The sequence below is a fragment of the Netta rufina genome (assembly GCF_964035555.1).
Source record: "Netta rufina genome assembly, chromosome: 2".
Lineage (NCBI taxonomy): Eukaryota > Metazoa > Chordata > Aves > Anseriformes > Anatidae > Netta > Netta rufina.
In genome coordinates, this window is record NC_140124.1 from 55,771,667 (window position 1) to 55,798,603 (window position 26,937).

At 38.6% G+C, this 26,937-nt stretch overlaps 1 protein-coding gene across 1 annotated transcript in view; it reads right to left on the minus strand.

The window, feature by feature from the left end:
• The window catches only part of CNTNAP2 (contactin associated protein 2), a gene marked incomplete at both ends in the record, with an annotated part of 1,150,499 nt that overhangs the window by 502,264 nt on the left and 621,298 nt on the right, over positions 1–26,937 (minus strand). Inside the window, one exon of the mRNA XM_084306678.1 lies at positions 8,844–8,993. Within this exon, the coding sequence (XP_084162804.1) occupies positions 8,844–8,993 (150 nt within the window). The remainder of the gene's footprint in view (positions 1–8,843; positions 8,994–26,937) is intronic.

Below are 26,937 nucleotides of genomic sequence, written 5' to 3' on the forward strand. Positions count from 1 at the left end.
GGTATTTCAGTCAGGTTTCATATGTGAGCCAGTATTTACAACCAGCACTGAGACCCATTCTTAGCTCAGGTTATATAAGTCAGAATGTAGTTCCTTTACAGGATAACTATTTTTTCTCTATTTTCCATTTTCACAAGCATATTTTTGCAAGTTCTGGAATGTATTCTGATATTGTCTTCCTGTTACATGTTTATAATTCACTAAACTAGATTTCCAAAATTATTCACATTTATAATTACAGAAGTAAATTTTCTAAACAAAAAGGTCAGCTGTCTGTCACCAGAAGCAATGGCCTATAGGTAACTTCTTGCATAGTGGTGGTTTTTTGTTTGTTAGTCTGTTTTTAACTATAGTAATAGTTGTTTAATTTTACTCTTAAAAAAGTGAAATGCAAAAATTTGGCTCAAGTTTAGAGAGGGTTGGAGGAAAAGGGGAGACTGAGGTAGGTTCTATCATTTTAAAGAAGAGAATCACTAATGCTACTATATATGGAAAGTCCACTCGGAAACACTGACATGCCAAGAAGATCAGTAAGTCACTTTCTAAAACAATAGGCTCTAAAAGGCTCTGAAAACAATATAGTGTATCTATAATAGTAGGAATTTAGCTTAGCTTTTTGTGTGTGTGTGCACGTATGTGTAGTTGAATTGTGATTGATTGTTGATTGACAATAAGCACATTCATACATCTAGAAGCAGAACCATGATACCGTGTAACACAAGTTAAGTCATTGATATGCTATGTCATTATTAATTGTAATTCTCCACTATTTAGCATTGTGATTATTTTCAAACTCTGGGAAAAAATATGTGCTTATTGTTCACAGTACAATTCAACTGAGACAGAAATGTTTATGATTCCTAATGCCATCAACAGACTACAGTATTTTCAGTGTTCTAAAAACATATAGTCCTTATTAGTACTGTCTAGCAATTATTACTGGCTAGCTTTCTTCCCAACATTCACTGCCTGTTGAATACCCTCCCTTTCTTCTTGTGGGAAAAATGTCGAGCTACTGCAGCTGAAAACCTGTAACTTGACCTACTAAGGCATCAGCAAAAGAGACATATAGGAGGGCATAGGTTTTATTGCCACTTTGGAGTGTCTTTCCAGTAATCACTTCTGAGTCCCCACCAGACATTTCTGTCTCCATTTTTTTTCTCTTTTAGACGGAGTTATTTACTTCTACAAGTCCTCTCCTTTCCCTATGGAATCAGAGCTATACAATGTAGGGTATTTCCTCTATTTCTAAATATTTTTTCTATAATATTCAGGGACTTGATAGTGTTTGCTTCTGACTGAAACTTAGGAAATGATATGACTATTATACTTAGTGGAAAAGGAAATCAATCCTATATAGATAGAATTAGAAATCAATCCTATATAGACAGAATAAAGTTTCACTTACTCCTTCCCAGGTCAATGCATTTTATTCTGTATTACACATGTTCATTCTTTTTGTTCACATCTTGTTGTTTGGTCTTTCTTGGCTTTAAATGTCAGTAAGAGAAAAGAAAGTCCATTGAAATTTATTTATTTATTAATTTATTTTTATCTGCTGCACACAGAAATTTACTTGAATGATTTCAGGAAGGGGCAGAGTAAGGTAAAGCTAATGAGGTTCAGTTCCCTCTTTTTTTTTTTTTTTTGAAAAACTTCCAGATATATACACTGTGACCAATATGTTCATATTAGCAAGAGATTTATGTTATATAACAAGGAGAGTACACTTGAAGACTTCATTCATGCATTTTTCAGTGAGCAGACATTTCACAGAATCACAGAATTTCTAGGTTGGAAGAGACCTCAAGATCATCGAGTCCAACCTCTGACCTAACACTAACAGTCCCCACTAAACCATATCCCTAAGCTCTACATCTAAACGTCTTTTAAAGACTTCCAGGGATGGTGACTCCACCACTTCCCTGAGCAGCCTGTTCCAATGTCTAACAACCCTTTCGGTAAAGAAGTTCTTCCTAACATCCAACCTAAAACTCCCCTGGCTCAACTTAAGCACATTCCCCCTCGTCCTGTCACCAGGCACGTGGGAGAATAGACCAACCCCCACCTCGCTACAGCCTCCTTTAAGGTATCTGTAAAGAGCAACAAGGTCACCCCTGAGCCTCCTTTTCTCCAGGCTGAACAAGCCCAGCTCCCTCAGCCGCTCCTCGTAGGACTTGTTCTCCAGGCCCCTCACCAGCTTCGTCGCCCTTCTCTGGACCCGCTCAAGCACCTCCATGTCCTTCTTGTAGCAAGGGGCCCAAAACTGAACACAGTACTCGAGGTGCGGCCTCACCAGAGCCGAGTACAGGGGGACGATCACCTCCCTAGCCCTGCTGGTCACACTGTTTCTGATGCAAGCCAGGATGCTGTTGGCCTTCTTGGCCACCTGAGCACACTGCTGGCTCATATTCAGCCGACTATCAGCCATCACTCCCAGGTCCTTCTCTGCCTGGCAGCTCTCCAACCACTCATCTCCCAGCCTGTAGCTCTGCTTGGGGTTATTGCGCCCCAGGTGCAGGACCCAGCACTTGGCCTTGTTAAACTTCATGCAGTTGACCTCAGCCCATCGGTGCAGCCCATCCAGATCCTCCTGCAGAGCCTTCCTACCCTCAAGCAGATTGACACATGCGCATAGCTTGGTGTCATCTGCAAACTTACTGAGGGTGCACTCAATGCCCTCGTCCAGATCATCGATGAAGGTATTAAAGAGGACTGGCCCCAGCACCGAGCCCTGGGGAATGCCACTAGCGACTGGCCTCCAACTGGACTTGGCTCCATTTACCACGACTCTTTGGGCCCGGCTATCCAGCCAGTTTCTAACCCAACGAAGCGTGCGCCAGTCCGAGTCAAGAGCAGCCAGTTTCTTGAGGAGAATGCTGTGGGAAATGGTGTCAAAAGCCTTGCTGAAGTCAAGGTAGACCACATCCACAGCCTTTCCCTCATCCACCCAGCGCGTTACTTTGTCATAGAAGGAGATCAGGTTCGTCAAGCAGGATCTGCCTTTCAGAAACCCATGCTGACTGGGCCTGATCGCCTGCTTGCCCTGCAAGTGCTGCGTGATGACTCTCAAGAGGATCTACTCCATGAGCTTCCCTGGTACTGAGGTCAAACTGACAGGCCTGTAGTTTCCTGGGTCTGCCCTCCAGCAGAGATTAGACATTTCTCATGTCTAATAAGCCTTTGCTCAAAAGATGAAGTTATTCCAGCAAGACTCATACTCCCATATATCCATTCCTAAAGTATTTGCTTACACAAAGTATCAGATTCCTGCCTGCACTTTTTCTTCAGGATATCCATCTACCTCCAGCATTTCTGTTTGTACTGCTGTATGCAAATATGTTGGTGGATTGATGTATTATAACATCACCAAGAATATTCTTCATACTCCTGAAAATTAATCAAAGAATGTCAACATTATTTTATCTGGTTTCATATGTCTAACATTCAAACAAAACTATAAATGATGAAAGGTATGAAACTCAAGAGTTAATTTGCAATGTTGATCAATTTCACTTTCTTCATTTCTTTCAGATGCAAACAAGGAGTATGCTTTCAGCTGTTTCAGTGTTCATGGTGGAAGAGAGAAGATGAAAATATCAAGAATTTGAATTCTGTATTAAATTGCAGAGAGAGGCTTACATGCCTACAATTGCCTGTGTTTATTTTTATTATTTATTAATTGTCTCATTGTAACAGTGAAGACAAATGAAGATCCAAAAAGAAAAGGTAAAAAATGGGTAAACAAAACCAATTCCCTGTTTTACTCAGGTATGTACATTCCGCATATTTGTATTCTTTGCTCATCTACTGACTTAAAATTGTTCTGGATTTAACAGTCCAAAACAAGATGGCTGTTAAAAAGTACAGTCTGTTCGAGTTCTTGATATCTGATAATACTTGTAATTCAGACGATCTGAGTGCTTTTGAAGTCCCAGTGATACTACCTAGGAACCATGACTGTAACAACTACTAATGATTGACTCACACAATGATGATGATGGGTAGCTTGATAAAAATGTTGGCACACCACCTGAAGACTGAGGTTATAGTTGACAGGCTTTAAGAAAGGAAGATTTACACAGAAAAGCACTGCATATGTGAAACAGAGGAAGGTATTTTTTCTATTTTGTTTGACTTCCCTCTCTCCCCTCTTCCTTCCTTTCATATAACTCTGTAGGATTTTAGACCAACCCAAATTTCAGAAAGAAATGAATTCTATTCCAGGAGCAAGATTCCATCCAGAGCACATTTTGTACAGCCGTACAGAAAGGAAGTTACTATATGCCACAAACAAGTGCCTCATAGGAAATTTACTACATAGTCTATTCATCTTTGCTTGTCAGCAAAAAGGAGCACAGTGGATTGACAGATGCTTAATGCATACCTTTTTTCTCACTGAAGATTCATACCCCGCCACACACCATACAGAAAACTCTCACATTTTTAAGCCAGTGAAATTGAAGATGGAAATGAGACACAAGATGAAACGCTCTAAGAAATAAGTCAAAATTATGTCTCTAATCAACTATTTCCTCTGGGCCCTAGGCTATTAGGTAGTTTGGTGCAAGCTTAAAATGCCTCATAACAGCTCCTTATCTCCAACAGTATAAATTAGGACTTGTTTTAACTTTGCAATTCACTTTCTCTACTCTGACTTCTTGTTTTATGCATATAATTGGAAACAAAAAAAGAAATGTCATTCTCTCAAGGTAGGAAAAGGAAATTCACTTCTTTCCCAAAACCCAACTTCAAGACAAGACAGAGAAGAAAAACGAAAACAGTGAGGAGAGAAGAGTTATACAGAAGGGTAATGGGCAGTTAGCACCCAATCTACCAAATACAACAGCACACATTCACACAGTCTACAGAAATACCATATCTTTGACATAACTTCCTCTAGCTCAGACTTGAATAAAACATCATCGTTGTCTGTACCTTGTCAGGATCTTAGTAGTGCTGGGAGACAGCACAGGAGAGGCACAAAGGAATTTAAAAAAATAAAGACTGTATCCGTACTGAAAATGATTTATTCTCTAACAGAGAATTGGAGAATCCTCTTATGATTTACTGCTGTGTTTTAAAACTGTAAAAGTTTCAAACTAGTTCTGTGGAAAGAAATCACAAAAGATTCTAATGTACACATCTCCTTTATTCAAATATTAATTACTGTACATGTTGTAAAACAACATGTCGACAACAAGCATTTCTGTGCAAATAAAAGAACAAATTGAGGAATAACTGGAACATGTTTAGGAATAAATTCTGAGTGAAAGTGTGATTTCAGAGAGTGTCAGTCAGGTCTGCTTTCTCCAAAAGGTCAACACTGCTGAAAATTATAGGCCCAGTCTACTCCGTGTCCAAACCAGATACATTAATCCATTCAGTGTCTACACCATATTCAACTTCCCCTTACTCTACTGAGATGCATGTACAGAGAGAGGGAGAACTCTGATTTACAGGCTTGTTCCTGTTAAAATTTCTAATGCCAAAAAGAAATTTACAACCATCCCATATCCCTACGTCCTGTGTCTCTACATTCCCCCTATTTATTTATATTGTTATGTAGAACTTAATCATAATCAAGTTCTCATCAAAATGCTATGAATCAAATGAAGAATTTTTTCAGATATCACTGATATCTGTGATATTTCATCTGTGATATTTCTCTTATGTTAAAAGCTGTAGTTAACTTCACAGAACAGGTCTATCTAATGTTTGCCTTACTACTACGAAGCAATACCAATTTTACTTTTCTCTTTAAATTCTCCGAGGTATAGTTGCAACAATATTGCAGTGCGTTGCTGAAATGCAACCATTAAACTTTTTTTCAGCAAAGACAACACCACTGCATATAGTATGTAATTGCTATATTGACACCAGGAGACCATGACATAAATAGAGACACTTATTTTGAAGTCAGTGTAACGGAAAATTTGGAGAACAAAGCATTTGCTGACATGTGGTATCCCTTTCAAGGATGAAATAGGAGAATTGACATCAGAAGAGCACACGCATTCAGAGAATTCTAGAAATGCTGTACAAACCCTCCAAACATATATTTAATGGACTGAGCTTTCTCAGTATTTTGTAAGATCAATAAATATAACATTGAGATGGGATGAATATCATAACATTACTGTGTTTCTTACTATGGTCAGTTAACTTTTGCATTTGTGACAAATATTTGAATTTTATTATGCAAAGTTTTAGTAGTCATAATACCCTTAACTATTATACTCAGATCAAAGAAACCTCTGGATTTCTATTCATACTGAAAATTTATAATCATCAAAGACTTTTACTTTTTTTTTTTTTTGCTAGCCATCTGGCAAAAGCAGTTTACAAAAACAAATATGTGAACCTCTGAATTCAAGAGGCAGTTGTCCCTTCCCTAACCACTTATGCATATTTGCAGAAAAAAAGTATTTGACAGATTGTTATCTGAACTTACCTTTAAGTTTAATGAAACTAATGAAAACCCTTTCTTTGATGAAAATTATGAAATTTTATAAAAGTTTGAAGTTCCCAACTTTTCTCACTTCTTCATCCTTTTCTTGCAAGTATTATTTATTAGTAACCATAAATTGGAATGCTAATATAGAAAAATATAAGGAGGAACACATACAATATAGAAGGAAATAGAAGAACAATACTTTAACATCATAAGATGCAGATTGTGAATACAAAGATTAAGTTGCTAATATGAATGCAGAAAACTGACTTTAAGATGCAAGTGATTTCTAATCAACAGATATTTATAGCAAAATGACAAACTTTTATATGCATATAGGAATGTTTATGGGAGTATACCAAAATAAATGGGTTCCTCTGATCTAAGTCAGAAATAAAGCTTCCTCAGATTCACAGCTTGAGACAGTTAAAATGCAAAAGTGCAGTGTCACAAATGCAGATTTCTTATTTAGAAATAAAAGGGGATATGAAGGTTAGGACACTGTTATCCTTTTGATATATTTTTAGAAGAGCTTTCAGGTTATAGAAGATAATGAGGAAAACAAAACAAGACAAAACAAAAAAACACCACATAGCTTATGCAAAGGGACCACACATTTCAGTGAACAGATGTGGAAATGACACTTCAGAGAATTCAAGATTGACTTGCATATCACACTAAAACAACATCTACATGTACACTTTTTTTTTAAGAAGGATGGTGGAATTATAAAGTACAGGCCAACAACTACAACTTCAAGTTGAGATTTCAGAATCCAGCTGAAATTACAACAAAGCAACCTGCAATTTGACTTAGAAAAGTATATTTAAAAAATGCCTGGAGAAACTACACAGTCTATCCCTCACAACCCAAAGAGAGAAAAGGCATTTCAAAAAAAAAAATCTCTCTCAGTGTCTCTCCAGAAACGTAATAGTGTTCTGGGGAGTTTGCCTATCAAAATTAACAGAATAACACTGAAGGTACTATGTATGGCATTTATTTTCATTTTGTTCTGTGTATGCTTAATAACTGCATTTAATCTGAATGTTTTAGATGGTTCTGACAGTCACAGCACTGTGTTTTGATGACAAAATTTAAAGGCTTTAGCATGTTGCAATTGGTTATGCTAGAATTTTTATCAGAGTCCACATGCTAAAAAAAAGAGAGAGAGAGAGAGAGAGAGAGAGAAGAACCTATGAACCTATTCAGGCTATTAGTTGACTTAAGTACATTGTAAGGACATTGAAAAAGATGGATGTTGCAGCAACAGAGATGTTTACTTTTTGTGACAGATTAATTTTAAACTGGTAATATTTGTCTGAGACTGCATTTTCATCATTGCTACAGTGTTTCCTGGAAGTGTAGTATCAGTATCTGCAAGATTAGAATCTATTTTTAATTAGCTATGTTAGTTTGTAACATTATTCAAACACTAATTTCCACATGTATTTTTAATGATTCAACTGATAGGAGATAATGAAATGAGAATAACCTTGAAAGGATTTTTTCCCTTTCTACTTACAGTACTTCATATCTCAGTAACCTTTCTATTGCTTGTTAAGACTATTTATAGTACTACATTTGCATTTTGTTTTAATTAGCCTTGTTTGAAAAAAAATAGTTTCAACACTGATAAATTCTACTTTCAAAACTTGTGTTCTCTGTCTAAAGGTTTAATGTACAACCTCACGTGTGGAACACTTCAAAGGTACAGCTTACAACTCTTTTTTTGATTTTAGCATTTGCGCTCACAGAGAATTCTGGTTGAACAAAGATTGCAAGTCATTTCTGAATTGGATGTTTAAAACAAACCTGGCTAGAAGTACAAATAATTATACAAGAGTTTAAAAACCCTTATCAACCTTCCTCTATAAGATAGTAGTGTATCAAATATATTCAAGCCATAATCTGAAAGAACTCGGTTTTGGTGTATGTATCATTAATGGACAGAAATACTGAGAAATGTAAGGCTTCAATTTAGGAAAGCACTCAGCTACTCGTAATCATAACAGCTCTTTAAAAAATCAGCAAACTGTTAAGACTCATTCTGAACAGTGATATTTTTTGTCTTCAGGATTCCAAATTTGAAAAGATAAGCGTATCTCTCTTCTCAGTGCCATTTAATTAGACTACTAATATTGGAAATTTTCCTTTTCAGAGAATGGTCTCTGAAATATTCAGGGGAGATCTGGGGAATAAATTCAAAGTGGATTATCTCTTGCACATATTTTTCAGGGTTCCTTTTGCAAGGACAAGGAGGTGTAAATGATTATTAAAAGTAAAATAAAGTTTAGTATTATACTTTTTTTTTTTTTTTTGGCAAGCAGCACCTAGCCATTTTAAAAGAGAATAGAACCATAAGCAGATATTTGTTGTGATATTTTTTTACCTCCAAAGAAATATTTCTCTCCAGTCTTAACTTGCAGAGGGCTGTTTGTTCGCACAGCTGAAGCTTCATCTCCATCAATGGTGAGAACAGCAAAATTTTCCTTAGCTAGGAATCGAACTTCATGCCACTGCCCATCATTGAGACCAGAGCCTATGAAGAACAGAAAACATTGGAATATTTTACTTAGTGCAATACTTATTATCTGTAAGTGGTTAGTGTGCCTCTCCCAAGCTCATAATGTAATTTCCAATGAAGCCTACTTAAGAAATGAATTCATTTTAGTGTGATAATGAGGTGCTATTTTAAAGTAACTATTACAAAAAAATTATCATTATCGTCATAAATACAAGTCTTACAACTACTGAATTGTCCATTTTGTCACATATAATTGTTTCTAAATATACATGTTATCGCTCATCTTACCCATCAAAAGGCCATATTCCATATTTTACAAATGAGGAATCTCTCTTAATTGTTTCTATGACCAGGTTTAAAAGGAAAATACATTGATTAAACCATTTAATAATAGCCAGTAACAAGCCCACACAGGGCATATTATGCTTGTGATTGCTGATTCTATCAAAAGCCAGATATTTTCAGTAAAAAGGAAAGAAAAAAGAGGAAGGGAAAAGACTCATGTGGAAGGTGAGTTCACCAATAATGCTCTCATTGAGATGTGGCATTAATCACAAAGTCATTACAAAAACAGTGCATGTCCACCAAAAACCTGAATCTTAGGGGAACATCATCCAGTACTGACAGCACCGATGTACATGGATATGTCCATTCACTTTTAAAAAACAACAGGACTTTAATATTTTTTCCTTGTCTTCAGCACGTGTCAGGATGCTATTTTGCCTAGCATATTCAGCTGGCATTTAAGATCAGCAAAAGAGTATTGGTTTGTTCTCATCATTATTTTGCAGGTAGGTTAGGTGATGTCAGCAAATAAGTAGCAAATACTCTAGTAAAAGCAAATTCCAAATCATAGCACCTCTTTAAAACAACATTTTTTCTCCACCTTTCAACCTTAGCAAGGTGTACTTTAGAATCATAAATTCCTAGAATATGGAATATTGGAAGGGATCTACACAGATCATCAAATCCAACTCCTAGGTCTGCACGGGACCACCCAATAATCAGACCATTTGTATGACAGCATTGTCCAAAGGCTTCTTTGAACTTTAGCAGGCTTGGTGCTGTGACCACTTCCCTGGAGAACCAAATTGCCCTCTAGTAAAGAACTTTTTTCCTAATACCCAGCCTGAACTTCCCCTGTCTCAGCTCCATGCCATCCTCTTGTGTCCTATCACTGGTCACCAGAGAGCAGTCTAGCACCTGTCCCTCTGCTCCCCATTGTGAAGAAGCTGTAGGCTGCCATGAGGTCTCCCCTCATGGGAGCCTGGCTGAAAAATCCCTTCTCCTGGCTGAACAATCCCAGTGACTTCAGCTAATCTTCACCATTTTTGCAGCCCTCCTTTGGACACTGCCTTATAGTTTTAAGTCTTTTTTATACTGTGGTGCCCAAAACTGCACGGAGTATTAAAGATGAGGCCACACCAGCAGAGCAGAGTGGGACAATCACTTCCAGTTAGTAATGCTTTTTACTAACTTACTAATGCTAATTACTAACTTACCAGTTAGTAATGCTGTGCTTGATGCACCACAGGACACTGTTGGTCCTTTTGGCTGCCAGGGCACACAGCTCATACTCAACTTGCTGTCAACCAAAATGCCCTTTCTGAGGGGCTGCTCTCCAGCCTGTCATCTGGTCCATACCTATATCTAGTGTTGCCCCTTCCCATGTGCAAAATCCAGCACTTGCTTTTGTTAAACTTCAGATTGTTGGCAGTTGCTCAGCTGCTTGATTTGTCAAGATTTCTCTGCAAGACATCTCTACCCCCAATGGAATCAACAGCTCCTCCCAAATCAGTATCACAGTAAAACTTACTCAATAACACATTTTAGTCCTACATCCAAGTCATTTATGAAAACTTTGCCAAAATAAACCACACTGTAATGCAATATGCTGTTTCTGAAATTAAATGGGATGTGTAATATGGTATTAATAATTATAAGACAAAATTTCAAAATATTCCAAGGAGTTTCATCTATGAACAAGGAATAATGCTCATGGCAAACAGGTATACCTAGGCATTTATTTTTTTTTCCATATGCTTCTATGTGTTTAAGATACAAGATCAAGTCCTGATACAACACAGAAGATGTCATATATTGGAATATTCTTGGAATATTTGATAGTGTAAATAAAAGTGGCATATGCCTCTTAAAAATGTATCAGTAAGAAATGTTTCTGCCAAAGCTTATTCAGGCTAGTGTAGGAAGAGATGAAAGAGCTAATATACTAAACATAAGGAAAGCTTTCTTCCTGTATGTGAGCTGCTTTTTCCTTTGTCATTATATTTGGCAAGCAAATAAGAAACAGAAAAACACTTAATTCAAACCAACATAAAATTATTTTCTATGGACCAAACTCAGAAAATAAAAAGATACGCCATTTTATAGAGTTCCAAGAAAAAAATTTGACAGCATATTTATTCTATTAAAACTGAAGGTTATTAAATCGTAGTTAGAATCCCTATTTTCCATCTTAAGATGACCTATCATTATAAAAATTAAAAAATAAATCCATTTTAGTTTTTTATCGAATTGTTGCCCTGAACATGTTAATGCAACATTGTTAATGTAACGTTGCACTTGTCGAGGTGATCGGCTCTGGGGCAGACGCGTTCTGCAGTGGAGCGGGGGATCGAGGCCACTCGAAGCAGCCGAGGGAGCCGCCAGGACTCAGCAGCCCTTGTGAGGGAGGCTGACAAGGCGTAGGTGGAGCCAGCAGCGCCCCCTCCCCAGCTGTTCAAAGGCACCCCTTAGGGAGCGTGAGTGACCAGAAGCGTGGTGACCAGGACAGAGCATGGCGTGTCAGAAGGCTGTGCGCAGTTCATGCAGGCGGGGTGAGCAGGGAGGGCCCCTCTCCGCTCCTATGCAGCAGTCTTTCCCATCAGCACTTGTAACCTGATTGAGAAGAGCCTGACCATAGTATCAACCAGGCAGAAAAACATGGCCTCCTAATCTCTTGTGGCCTCTCCAGCTGCAGTCACTGATGTGGCTACTCAGACAGAGGACTCAGGGAAACACACTGCCATCCAGGTCTTGGGCTGCAGGGTGTGCCTGAGTCTTCTGTCTGTATCCGGCTGCAGCAGTGAGGGTATGCCTGTGGGAGGTGTGCCCAGGTCGAAGAGCTGCTCAGCCAGGTTGCGGAGCTTTGGGAGGAGGTGAGCAGGCTCAGGAGCATCAGGGAGTCAGAGAGGGAAATTGACTGGTGGAGGTGTACTCTGCCCTCTCTGAGACAGACTCACAAGCCTGCCACAGCACAAGTGTCTCGTGTCACGCAGAAGACAAAGTTCCCTCATCCCGCCAGGCAGCAGGAGGAGACCTAGGCCAAGAGGGGGGATGGAGGCAGGTTCCTGTTCGGGGTGGTAGGTGAGCCCTGTCTGTGCCCACCTCACCTTCCCATCTACCCTTGTATAACAGGTATGAGGGTCTAGAACACGACAGTCAGAACGATGAAGTAGACGAAAGCCCGTCCCAATTAAGAGGGTACCTAAGGCAAGGCAGCCTACCCCCCGCATTGCTACATCATCTGTCAAAAAAGAAAGAAGGGTTATTGTCATGGGGGACTCCCTTTTGAAAGAGGCAGAGGGCCCAATATGCCGACCAGACCCAACCCGAAACATAGAAACATAGAAAATATAGGTCTGCTACTTGATGAGGAAGGTTTCCTCAAAGACAATGACATAGGCAAAGCAGAGATATTTAATGCCTTCTTTGCCTCTGTCTTCAACGCTAATGATGGGCTTTGGGACCCAGGGTGCCCTGAGCTGGAGGACCATGATGGTGGAAATGACAAACTCCCAACCGACCCTGAACGTGTGCGGAATTTGCTGCTCTGCCTGGATCCATACAAGTCCATGGGTCCGGATGGGATTCATCCCAGGGTGATTAAAGAGCTGGTTGATGTCATCGCGGAACCTCTCTCAATTATTTTTCAATGCTCTTGGGAATCTGGAGAGGTCCCAGTAGACTGGAAGCTGGCAAATGTTGTGCCAATTTTCAAGAAGGGTAAGAAAGAAGACCCTAGCAATTACAGGCCTGTCAGTCTCACCTCAGTGCCTGGTAAAATTAAGGAGAAGATTCTTGAAGTTATTGAAGCACAACTGGGGGACAATGCTGTCATTGGTCCCAGCCAACATGGGTTCATGAGGGGTAGGTCCTGCCTAACAAATTTTATTTCCTTTTATGATAAGATCACCTGTCTAGTTGATCAAGGGAAACGAGTTGATGTGATCGTTTTGGACTTCAGCAAGGCTTTTGACAGTTTCCCATAGGATCCTATTGGACAAAATGTCCAGCATATAACTTAACAAAAAACATCATACGATGGGTGAGCAATTGGCTGATGGTCAGGGCTCAAAGGCTTGTGGTAAATGGGGCCACATCTGGCTGGCAGATGGTCACTAGTGGGGTTCCTCAAGGCTCCATTTTAGGGCCAGTCCTCTTCAATGGTTTTAGAAATGATTTGGATGTAGGACTAGAAGGTGTTCTGAGCAAATTTGCTGATGACACCAAACTTGGAGGAGTTGTGGACTCTGATGAGGGTGGAAAGGCCTTGCAGAGAGACCTGGACAGACTGGAGAGCTGGGCAATCACCAACCGCATGAAGTTTAACAAAAGCAAGTGCTGGGTCCTGCACCTGAGATAGGGCAACCCTGGCTATACGTACAGACTAGGTGACACGATGCTGGAGAGCAGCCCCACAGAGAGAGATATGGGGGTTGTGGTTGACAGCAAGTTGAATATGAGCCAGCAGTGTGCTCTGGCAGCCAGGAGGGCCAACCGTATCCTAGGGTGCATCAAGCATGGCACTGCTAGTTGGAGGGAGGTGATTGTCCAGCTCTACTTTGCGTTGGTGCAGCCTCACCTTGAGTACTGTGTGCAGTTCTGAGCATCACAGTACAAAAAGGACATTAAACTATCGAAGAGTGTCCAGAGGAGGGTGATGAAGATGGTGAAGGGCCTAGAAGGGAAGACGTATGAGGAGCGGCTGAGGGCACTGGGCCTGTTCAGCCTGGAGAAGAGGAGGCTGTGGGGGGACCTCATCACGGTCTACAACTTCCTCGCAAGGGGGAGTGGAGAGGCAGGAGACCTATTCTCTGTAAACACCAGTGATAGGACCCGAGGGAATAGTGTTAAGCTGAGGCAGGGGAAGTTTAAGCTTGACATTAGGAAGAGGTTCCTTACCGAGAGGGTGGTCACTGGAACAGGCTTCCACAGTGAAGTAGTCACTGCACCAAGCCTGTCTGAATTTAAAAAACAATTGGACTGTGCACTTAGTAACATGGTCTAAACTTTTGGATAGACCTGTGTGGTGCCAGGAGTTGGACTTGATGATCCTTATGGATCCCTTCCAACTCAGGATATTCTATGATTCTATGATTGTTGCCCTGAACTCAGTGACAATGAATAGAGACTTCCAGACAAAATTAAATCTTTGCTATTAAAACACAAGGGATTGTGAAGGAAAAAAGAAAAAAAAAAAAAAAAAAAAAAAAAAAAAGCATCAGCGTACCTTGACCACAATTCATATTATATCAAAGGATAAGCGGATAAGCTTTGGTACCTTGACAAACTGTAACTATAGAAATTGTCACACTTCTGGTGAGTTCTTCTAAATATGCTTGTCTCCCCAAAGTACTGAAATGTCACTAGTTTTCTCCTGCTTCTGTACTGATGTTTCAGCGTTGTCTGATGTATTTACACAGAAAATATCTCTCCAAAATTGTTTGCTTTTATGGACACTTTTTTTCATGCTTTGATTTTTTTTAAGATTATTAAACAAATAGATAAAACTTTCTAGCCCATTTAAACAGAATTAGATACAAATATACATTCAACACTGGGTGCAGGTGCCCAGGCAGTGTCAGGGGGCTGCCAGGCCGCTCTGTGAGGTGAGGCCTGGGCTGCCCCATGCTGGCTGCAGCGGTCCCACCACAGGGCCTGGCTGAGCCCGTAAGCCACTGGTGGGCTCCTCGGTGAGAGCAGAGCTCAGCAAGGGCCAAACACTGCCCGGCAGTGAGGAAAGGAGTGTGAGAAGCAGCCCTGCGAGCAGCCAGGGCAGGAGGTGCTCCAGGTGCCCAGCGGAGCTTGCCCTGCAGCCCCTAGAGAGCCCAGGCTGGAGCAGGGGAGAGGTGTGAGGAGGAAGGGGCAGCACAGAGGAGCTGCTGGGGGTGACTGCAGCCCTGCTTCCCAGACAGCACCACGAGCTCACTAGCACCACAATAAAAAGATGAATAATGCAATGACTCAAGGAAAGAACCAGGCAGGGGGAAGGTGAACCAGCAGTGCAGATGGAAATCAAAGCATGAGGAGAGCTACAGGTTACCAGCAAAGTCTAATGCCATGCAGACAGAACTTTGTGTGCACAGCATTTATCGAAGTATACTAAGGAGACACACTGCTGCCTGTAAGCTGCCTGTTAGAGGCGTGATTGGAGAACCACTGTATTAAACTTATTAACCCCTGTAAGTTAGCATTGTTTCTGCTGGTTTCTGAAAGATCACACTGTATCTCTTTTTGCATTTTGCACTTTATTTACTTTAAAATGACAATTTAAGACTGTCTTCTTCTTAAAAGAAGACCATCCTCACGGAGCTTTACAGTATGACAGTAACATTTTCAACTTTTCTGTCTCAAAGTTGGCACAAAAATTCAATTGCAATTTTGTGTTTTCTTATGATTTTTTTTATTGATAATAATTTTCCATGGAGTTTACTGATGGATGCTAATAAAGATTGCTCATCATCTCTCAGTGAGTACTCACTGTTGTGTTTACAGAACAGCATTCCCCACTGATGTAAGTAAGAACACCGTTTTTCACTGTCACACTTTATCTGTTTTATATGCCTGTGTTTTAGAGCCAGTAGTGTCAATTTCCCTTTCTTAATGTGATAATGCTCTGTTGCAAAGACTTAGTTATTGTGATACATAGCATATGATCCCATAGAGGATAAGTTTGTATAGACACATGACCTATTTTTATTGTAATATTTTATTACATGCCTTATATGTACTACAGAATTATTTCTATTTGGACTTAAAGAAAAAAAACCTTAACTGAGATTTTTCTGCAAACAAAGACTAAATATTCAGAACAGAATATGTCTCTATTAAAGAATTTTCTGTTGTTAAGTATGTAATGGAGAACATCCCAAATGCAAAATGATCATTTCTCATTACAGTTTAATCTCTCTTATCTGAGCTGATACATATATTTATTTGCATTCATTTCATCTTACTGTAGCTTTCTGGTATACAAATTGAGGGGAAAAAAAGAAATACATACTGCTAGCACCACAAATTCCTTGATGATTTCTGGAAAAGCTGATTTCATATGCAAATTTTAAAATGTTAATGAAATGCATTCTCCCTATCTCGGATTTCTACTTAAATGACATTATTTTAAAAGTAGGACTCTTGAGGTAAGCACTTTGATTGAACAAGAAGAAACAGATGTTTTGCTTATTACAGACATGGAGGAAGGACTGTATTAATGAATACCTAAAACTACAAGAGTTTAATACATAATGGACAATGTAGATAACATCTGGTTATCTGTGTCTCGAAGAAAACTGTAGTAGCAAAAATCTTAAATTCTTCAACAATTAATCTCGTGAGATAAAATCTTCCTGTAAAAGTTAAGGGCCCAATTAGTAGTTACAAATGAGTGCCATATTATCGTCCACTAATATAAATGGACAAAATTCTTCTGAAGTCAACAACATCACATCTGCTACATCACAACAGAACCTTGTCGTAATTTTGATATGACCAATATCTAAAATTCAGCTAAGAGATTTAATGGTTAAGAACAAGACACAGAAAGAATAGTATCATTAGCACTCCATGAAGCACTAAAGCAATGTGAGACTATGCTGCTGCACATACCTCTTTAGTTTTTACTGCTGTAGTGAATATTTGATGCTGTAATTTCTTATAAATTCTACTGGGAGATGAAACCTAGGAATAAATTCTTATAAATTCTATTCAGGAGACCTGGAGACAGCTGAACAGAACAGGATGCAGATACACAAACAAACCTCAGAGGTGCTAGAAACAAGGAGACTTTCTCGGATATTCAGCAATAGCTGTGTGGATTTCCTGCAATCCAGAAATCCTGAAGTCTGTTCAAAGTTTCTGTGCTGATGGCAAGACCAGCTCTGACTGAAGCAGAAAACAAAGGAAGTGATTTGACTGCAACTTCTTTCACTTTAGCCAGACATCATGTTTCATCTGAATATGGTGTTCTAGTTGCTTTCTACCTAACCCCTCACTAATACAGTACAACTTTGCACCAGGATTTCTGGCTATAAGAAAATGAGCCAATATTTTGAAACATTCACTTCTGTTCAAATATACAGGATTTAGTGTATTTAGTCAACTGAGAAAAACAAACAAACAAACAGGATGTTATTTCAAGAATTTTCAAGAATTTCAAATTCTGTCCTAACGTCCAGAGGTATTTTAGAGGTATTTTTTTAAGATCAGTTATAATGAACATGACCAGTTTTTGCACATCAGTGACATTTTGTTTATATTGAGTTTTATCTTTAAGTTAATGCCAAAGAAAAAGATGAAGATTTGACATTGCTAGTCAGTCGAGGGAAGTGATTGTCCCACTCTGCTCTGCGCTGTGCGGCCTTACCTCGAGTACTGTGTGCACTTCTGGGCACCGTAGTACAAAAAGGATGTGAACAGTTGGAGAGTGTCCAAAGGAGGGCTACAAAGATGGTGAAGGTCCTAGAGGGGAATACGTATAAGGAGCAGTTGAGGTGACTTGGCTGTTCAGCCTGGAAAAGAGGAGGCCACTTCATCATGGTCTTCCTCACGAGGGGGAGTGGAGGGGCAGGCGCCTATTCTCTTTAGCAAACAGTGATAGGACCTGAGGGAATGGCATCAAGCTGCAACAGGGGGTTTCAGAAAGAGGTTCTTCACCGAGAGGGTTGTCGTGTACTGGAACAGGGAAGTAGTCACTTCACCAAGCCTGCTGGAGTTTAAGAAGTGGTTGGACTGTGTACTTAGTCATACGGTCTGAATTTTTGTGTAGACCTGTGTGGTGCCAGGAGTTGGACTCAATGATCCTTATGGGTCTCTTCCAACTCGGGATATTCCATGATTCTATTCTATGATTCTAAGACTTAGATTTAAATATGACTGTAGCCTTGTTTATATAGAATATATATTAAAAACAAACAAACAAAAAGAACAAACAAACAAAAAAAGAAAACAAATCAACATCAACAACAACACAAAAGAAAAAAAAAAAAACAACAACAAAGAAAAAAACTAGGTCATTTTACTATTTCCATAGTTGATACTGTTCAATATTGAACAGAAAATAAAGTGAATATATATGATTGCAATGTTGCAGACTATCACATTCAGTCCTGTTCCTATAAAAGGCTTGACAACTGGTGATTTCAATGAAATGGACCATAAATTTTGCAAATAATGGTCAAACTTGTAATGATTTTTTGTTCTGTCATTTACTGAAAGCTAATAAAAAACAGATAAAAAAGATGCATTTGCATTTGAATGACAGAAGAAAAAAAAATTTGCAAATTCTAATCTTAGATGCTTACAAAATCTCATGAAATTGCTGAACCAATTTTAGCTTTACAAGCACAAGCTTTTTTCCCTTCCTGTGACTACTCTTCTCATAATCTCTATTCTTGGGGGAAAAAAATAAAATAGTAGTATTATTGTGGCTTTCGTATGAAAATATATACAGCTGGAAATTGGAATCTTTATATCTGTTTCAGCTCACAGAAAGGATGATGTTGTTAATGGACAAATACACATTTTTCCACTGTCCATGTACTCAAGTCCATATCAAGACAACATAAAGCAATTTGGTGCCCTGGAATTGTACAGCATTTTGTATATGCTGATTATTAATCACCTCGACAAATGACTCCAGGATTAATTACTAAGGAACAGACTATGGCCACTCATAGATTATAAGGAACATAACTGTTCCTTAATTCCTCAAAACTCTTTCCAGATCAGCATCTAGCTTTATCTATTTTTAACTGACAACATTATAATTGATATACAGGTCTGTGGATCATATCCAAATTATATATCACCAAGTCAAAAATAGTTATCTACATCTGTAAGAGTATATAGAACACAGTCTACTTTCCTTCTTTACTTAAAATTCTTTACTTAAAACCACAAACATGCTAATAAAAAGTCTATTCCTAGGTTTCAAATAATTTAAATTACTGAAACTTGTAACTTAATTTTTCTTTATCTAGCATACACATTTCATATAAGAAACCTTCAGATTTTTTTCTATTTTTTTTCCATGCAAATTATAATAAACGGCATTATACATGTACTCATACTTTTTTTAACTTCATTTTAAGTTTGTTTTTTTTTTACAGTGACTTGCCAGATGTGATTGTGCACTGGGTTATTATATTAATATCTTATGTTTATTTACATAGTAATATTCTGATTTAAGTGAGCTAACCAGGGCTTTCCTGTTCATCTTAATAGTTTTATAACTACTGTATCACCTTTATCCATATTAAATATTATTTCTTTAGCTTTTATGGGGGATACCTTTCTGAATTTGCAGCCCTTCTGTATAACTACAATTGTTTATAAGCTTTACTATATATTTACTATCTAGATGAATTGTTAAAAGAATACAGCAGGTAACTTACTTTACTTTGTCTTATCTTTGGACTAATCATGTTCGCATAACTATAAAGTACCTATTCTTTGCACATTCATGCCAAACAACATGAAATAAAATAACTAGATATTGTAGACAGAAGAGGGAAAGTGAATCTGTATGTTCTTGTTTCATAGTGTTGAATTATTCAGTAACAAGGAGAATAGACTAATTCTTATTTCCCTAGATTTTCCCACAGGTGCCCCACTGGAACACTTTTCCTTTTGCTTAAACAGAATATTTAATTATAAACAAAACAGAACTTGGCAGGGAAGGCTATGATGGTAAGCAGATGAAAAAGCAGAAAATAACTCCATGTTTACTCCAGGTAAATTGACATTTGCTGGCCAATGACAAAAAGCAAATGCAACTTTGCTTTGAGATAAACTTCCTAATGATGGCTTCAAACCAACAAGAATATTTTACATCATGCTTAGGTAGGAGATTACTCAAGGGTTTAAAAGCTGAGAATGCATTCAAGCACTCTGCCAAACAGTCATCTAAATATGTCTCAGACACCCGAACAGGTATTTTGGCACACATTTTCTAGCAGTCATCTAATGCATAACTTGAGAGCTCGAAGCATATGAAGGGGGAAGAGTTGGTCTTGTTTTATCACCTTACTTGTGATACATCAAAACAGATTAATGTTGCTCATTTAGCAATACTTTTAAATCAGCACCTGTAACACTTTCATTATACTCTTCTTTAGAAGATACACAAAGCTCTAGGCACAAGATATTCTGAAAGGAAATTCACATTGCAACTCTTTTCATGCCTTAATCCTGTTATAAAGGTATCTTTTTTTTCTTTTTTTTTTAAAAATATTTTTATTGTCATTGTACATATGCCTTACAGAACAGTAGAAAAACTCAACTTTCTTCTAAACTATAACACCCTCATAGAAGTACAAACTGTAGAAAAACCAAACCATTGCTCCCCATCAGAAACAAACAAACAGATGCCCTAAATGGGAACATACTACCTAGGAAATACCAATGACCAATCAATTGGTCTTTCTTCATGATTTGTATTTTATTAAACTCTAACTATATTAATCCATTTATTCTTTACTTTGAATACTCCAAATATAATTATTTGGCCAAAACCAGTTAATGCTACATCTGAAGAACAATTTTTTCATAAAGTCCTGTCCAATGCTGTGGTCAAGACCCTATTAATGACAGCTTGAGGCTGGACTTCGCCTTGTTTTAGACTAGTTTTGCAGCCAAAAGGAAAAGAAGTGAGCTCCACACAGCAGAACTGCATAAAGGCATTTCCGTACATAAACCATGAACCTGTAGAGGTGTTGGTGGAGGTTTACCTGCAGTGGTAAAATATGTTTAGTTTTTAGCTTGTTGCTACAGTATGCATGTGAAGCATATCCAGCTGTTCTACTTAGTAGACCCTGTTTTGTATTAGTATCAGTTTCAAAGCCCAAGAACTGTATTTTGTTCATATGAAACTAAGTCCAAACTAACAAGCTCCAATCTCTAGTGTGTAAATGACGTTGCACAGACATTCAGGTCTCCACACGAACTATTCTGCATTGCAGATCCACTTTTGTCATGCTTGCCTACTGCAAACATAGCCAGGGTCTGAAACAGAGAAAGCATTTGCTGAGTATATCAGGATCTTGATTTGAAAATACATCAATCTGTTTTCTTCTATCAAAAATCTTAAGAAAAAAGTGATAGAAACACTGCCCCACCATATCAGTCTCCAATTTACTACAACTACTGCAAGAAAAAAGTTAGAGTTGCATTTCCCTGCCCCAAGAAGAATATGTTTGCCCCAACATTATCATGTATTTGCTGGGACAGATTAGTTTTCTATTTATGTTAAAGCCTTCAAAACCAGTGTCCTTGTTTTGGCTGGGATAGAGTTAATATCCTCCCCAGTAGCTGTTGTGGTGCTGTGTTTTGAATTTGATATGAGAATAATGACTGATAATGAGTGATAACACACTGATGTTTTAGTTGTTGCAGAGCATTGCTTACATTTAGTCAAGGACTTTTCAACTTCTCATGTTGCCGTCAGTGAGCAGGTCAGGGGGTGCACGAGAAGCTGGGAGGGGACAGAACCAGGACAACTGATGCGGACTGGGGATATTTCATACCACATAACGTCATGCTGAACAGTAAAACTTGGAGGTTGGCCAATGAGGAGGGGAAGGGTGGGAGGCAAAGGGGCAGCGGCTTGGAGTCTGGCAATGGGGTGAAAAATTGCATTGTGCATCACTTACTTTGGATTCTTCTTTTCCCTTCCTTCTCTTTTCTATTAAACCATATTTATCTCAACCCAGGTTTTACCTTGGTTGTTGTTTGTTTTGTTTTGTTTTGATTTGATTTGGTCTCCAAGCACGGCATCGCTAGTAGGTCAAGGGAGGTGATTGTCCCGCTCTACTCTGCGCTGGTGCGGCCTCACCTCGAGTACTGTGTGCAGTTCTGGGCACCACAGTATAAAAAGGACATGAAACTGTTGCAGAGTGTCCAGAGGAGGGCTACGAAGATGGTGAAAGGCCTGAAGGGGAAGACGTACGAAGAACAGCTGAGGTCACTGGGCCTGTTCAGCCTGGAGAAGAGGAGGCTGAGGGGAGACATCACAGTCTACAACTTCCTCGTAAGGGGGTGTCGAGAGGCAGGAGACCTTTTCTCCATTAACACCAGTGACAGGACCCGCGGGAACGGGGTTAAGCTGAGGCAGGGGAAATTTAGGCGGGGGGAAATTTATGGGGGGAACCCCCCCCATCAGGAGGGGGTTCTTCACAGAGAGGGTGGTTGCACACTGGAACAGGCTCCCCAGGGAAGTGGTCACTGCACCGAGCCTATCTGAATTAAAGAAGAGATTGGACTGTGCACTTAGTCACATGGTCTGAACTTTTGGGTAGACCTGTGCGGTGTCAAGAGTTGGACTTGATGATCCTTAAGGGTCCCTTCCAACTCAGGATATTCTATGATTCTATGATTCTATGATTTTATTCTCTCCCCAATTCCACTGCAGGGGGGGAGAATGTGAACAGATGTGTGCTTAGATGTCTGCAGGATTAAACCACAACAATTAGAAAAACAGCAGAAAAACAAACAAACAAAACCCAGAGAATAAAGTTCTTGGTGAAACAGAGTAAAATATTAATATAATGATTGCTTCAGTTGATCCACTTTACTAACTAAAAATATTTTTTTATATATTATATTTTCTTTGTTAAGGAAAACTGGCACAGTAACAGATATACTTAAAATAAAATATACTTCTTTTCAAAGAGAGTTCCAATAAAGGTCAGACCTTAGGCAGTTGTTTTTTAAGAAAACCACAAAACAAAAAAAAAATAATGCAGGTATTGTAGGATTGCTTTGCATTTTACTTAATATTGCCTTCCTCAGACTACTTTCAGACAACACAAGTTATATATCAAAGGAAGAAGAAATGCTGCAGGAAGCATGTACTCTGACTCCATCAATGAGCTGTGTCCTAGAGTATTTCATGTGTTCATTTAGGAGGAAGTACCTAATGAAAGCAACCTTTCAGCATAAAGGAAGTTTTAAGGAGCAAAGAAACTTAGAAATGTGTCCAGCTCCTTTGTTTCCCTGACAGTTCAATATGGCAGAATTTCCTCTCATTAGCACCTTTCAGCAAAGAGAAATGTGTGGTTTAAAATGACTAGACCTTATGCCTTTAAAAAGGAGTCACATAATCTATTCTTCAAATAGACACTGACTTATTTTGCTACTCCTTACAGCAGCATTATATGAACCCTGAATTTCAGTACAGTTTCACTAGACTCCTAGAATATGACTCAAGCGCAAACATGATTAAAGAGGAAAGGAAGCTATGTCAAATACAACCTAACAGCAGTAAGATCAGAGCTGAGCATTGCTACAGTACTGGGTGCTAGAAATGCTACCTTTGAAATCCAGACAGAATATACCTACTGGAACAGAGGAAAGCCAGGAAGAGGATGGCCCTGTCAATATGATTAGTAAGACACTGGGAAAGCTGGCAGGGGAGGAACAAAGTACTATGTAACACACAAACACACACTAGTCATACGTGTATCACAAGCTAATGATGGAGGGACTACAGGATATGGAATTGTGATATTATCAATACAACCTTTAAAATATCTTTCTCAAATATCAGAAACATTTATGAAAGATTCACACAATTATGTCTTAAGCTACAAGGACTTCAGCTGGGTTTAATCCCACCAGAGAGGTACTTGCAACAACTTGAGTAGAACATCTCTGCTGAAGTCCTGAACCTCTGGGCATCTGTACTAGCTGAGCTTTTAGGCTAGCATATAAAAACCACAAAATTTTTAGAAAGCTGAATAGATGAACTGCAGTATCTTTCACACCTACCAATCTGTGATAATCAAAAGCACTGTAATGGAGAGGCAGTAGCTCTTCCTAGTTACAAATGCTACCATATTCCATTACAAAGCAATTCACAGAATCACAGAATTTCTAGGTTGGAAGAGACCTCAAGATCATCGAGTCCAACCTCTGACCTAACGCTAGCAGTCCCCACTAAACCATATCCCTAAGCTCTACATCTAAACGTCTTTTGAAGACTTCCAGGGATGGTGACTCCACCACTTCCCTGGGCAGCCTGTTCCAATGCCTCACAACCCTTTCAGTAAAGAAGTTCTTCCTAACATCTAACCTAAAACTCCCCTGGCTCAACTTAAGCCCATTCCCCCTCGTCCTGTCACCAGGCACGTGGGAGAACAAACCAACCCCCACCTCGCTACAGCATCCCTTGAGGTACCTATAGAGAGCGATAAGGTCACCCCTGAGCCTCCTCTTCTCCAGGCTGAACAAGCCCAGCTCCCTCAGCCGCTCCTCGTAGGACTTGTTCTCCAGGCCCCTCACCCAATTCACCCATTCACTCCCAACTGAATTCTTATATGCCGTACTGTACTTAGAATTACTGAATCTGTTCTGTGAGTGAGGGAGTCAACCTTTATTGAATTAATACCTCTGAGCTTAAAGTAAATTTAACTGTCATTTTTTGTTTTGTTTTGTAAATTTGACCCTTGTTCAGTATTTTTCTCCCCCATGTATGAGTAGAAAACTGTATTTTTATAGCCACTTTAAAGGCTTATTCACAGTATGATCTCCTTAAAACCTTGCTTAATGGAAAAAAAATGCATAATTCGTAGGCATAGGTAAGAATATTACAAGCATTTCATTCTCTATCTTGTATATAAAATTGCCTTGTTCTTTATTAAGTGTGTATTTTATCCCTTGTGGTCATCACAACTCTGACTTAATTATTATTCTTTAATTACTAATTTCTGATGCTCACCTCAACATAATGGATGACAAAAAAAGCAAAGCAACATACTAACATCAATTCTATGCTGCAAAAAGATATACAGACCTATACAGACCACTACGTTCTATTTGTAGCCAAATTAAACAAGGGATCTTCATAAAACAGAGATGGAGATTTGCTAGTGAGACAGAAAGGTTGATTACAAATTCCTGCCCAGTCTCCTTGTGAAATGGGCTTATTTCCATTTCTATTCACCAGCCTGCCTCCCACAGCCTTGCTTGCCCACATGCAAAAGCAGATCTACATGACCATGCTCACTTTTTGGGCACCTGCAGGCATATTTTCTTGGCCAGATGTGTGCCAGTCCCCTTATGAGGCCCCATTCGCCCTCCACCAGCCAACCCAACATACTGTGCTGCGAGTCAAGGAGGCTGACTCTTCCCCACCACCAGGCACCCTCAGGGAATGGGAAATGCTAACATAAAAAAGGACAAGGAGCCCAGTAGAGGAGCAAAAGGAGTGAACAGTAAAAGGCTAGGTGCATGCAAACTGTATGCTAAAATAAATTTTTTCTTTTGAGGAAGAAAACGTTTTGGAAAATCAAAAACTGAGATTCCTATTGTCTAATATAAAAGTATTTATTTTCATATAAAGAATAATATTCCAAATCATCATTACTCTGCCTGACCAGACATTTAGATCAACTAATTAATTCTTAATATCTAGCATGAAAGGCAAAGGGAAAAAATGCATTTTTAGTTTCACTAACTTTTTTGAAATTTTGGAAAAAAATCTTTTTTTTTTTTTTACTTTAAAGAAAAATAATATTTAATTTAATCCTAAACCTTCTTTGTTTTTTGCATTTTGAAAACAACAACAACAAAGTAGTGAAATATGTTGAAAATTATTGGGTTTGTTTTCTTCTTTTTTCCCCAACTTTTCCACAGTTTTATTTCACTAGATAGACTTAAATACCTAGTGATTTGTAGTGTATACAATTAAATATATCCAGACTCAGAAAATTCTTACTTTTTTAAGCTAAAGTGGATTTTGAAAATATTACAAGAACAAAAACTGATGGACCTTGCTTGGACAAATTCTTATTTCTTAACATCCTCCTCCTCTTCTCCCCTCCTCCCCCCTCTTTTTTTGAAGTCAGCAATACAGCATAAAAAATATTAAAAATATGCAGATATCAGATATACAACGCCTCTATAAAGACTCTTAAGTGCACAGTGCATATACATGTATTTCAACCCGTTAGTTACTAAATAAACTATATTTCAATGATCAGAAAAATCCCAACAAAGGATTGTGGAATGAAAATGCAGATCAATTAAGCTTAATTCTAAGCTGTTACAAGTATAGCAGGGCTATGTCCTAGGAACAGTCGCCAATATAGGAAAAGATAGCACTGTTTATTCGTACATTTGGTTAGTAGGTTCCTGGCCTGTATGTATGCATAATAGTCCATGCATTGTGAAAGCTTTGAGAAAGAAATTACCAAATCAATTCATTCACTACCTTATAAGCAAAATGGTCTCTGACACAAGGTAACACCTTTGCCATAAATTAAACTGAAAAGAATTGACATTAAAATGAAACTGTAATAATTCTGGAAGATAAAAGCTTTCTGCTGCATTACTTCACAGAAACAAAATATGAATATATGCACTTCCCTTTTCATTGTGCATCTAAGATAGGATAATCAACAAACAGGAGAGATGACTCAGAAAGTAGCGCTGCTTAACATTAAATGTAAGAATAACTGAATCAAGCCTTACTACTTTAAAAATGAAATCCAAACTGTCCCTCCTACCTTACCTATAATACCCAAAAGAAGCTAACTAATATGTATTATACACATTATTATAATATTTATTTGTCAAATCATGCAAAGACAGTTGTATCAGACTAATGTTTTAGGTATGCAGTTGACATTCAGAACTGAAAGAAGACAATTTGCTGCCAGAAAATCTGCATTCCAAAACAACA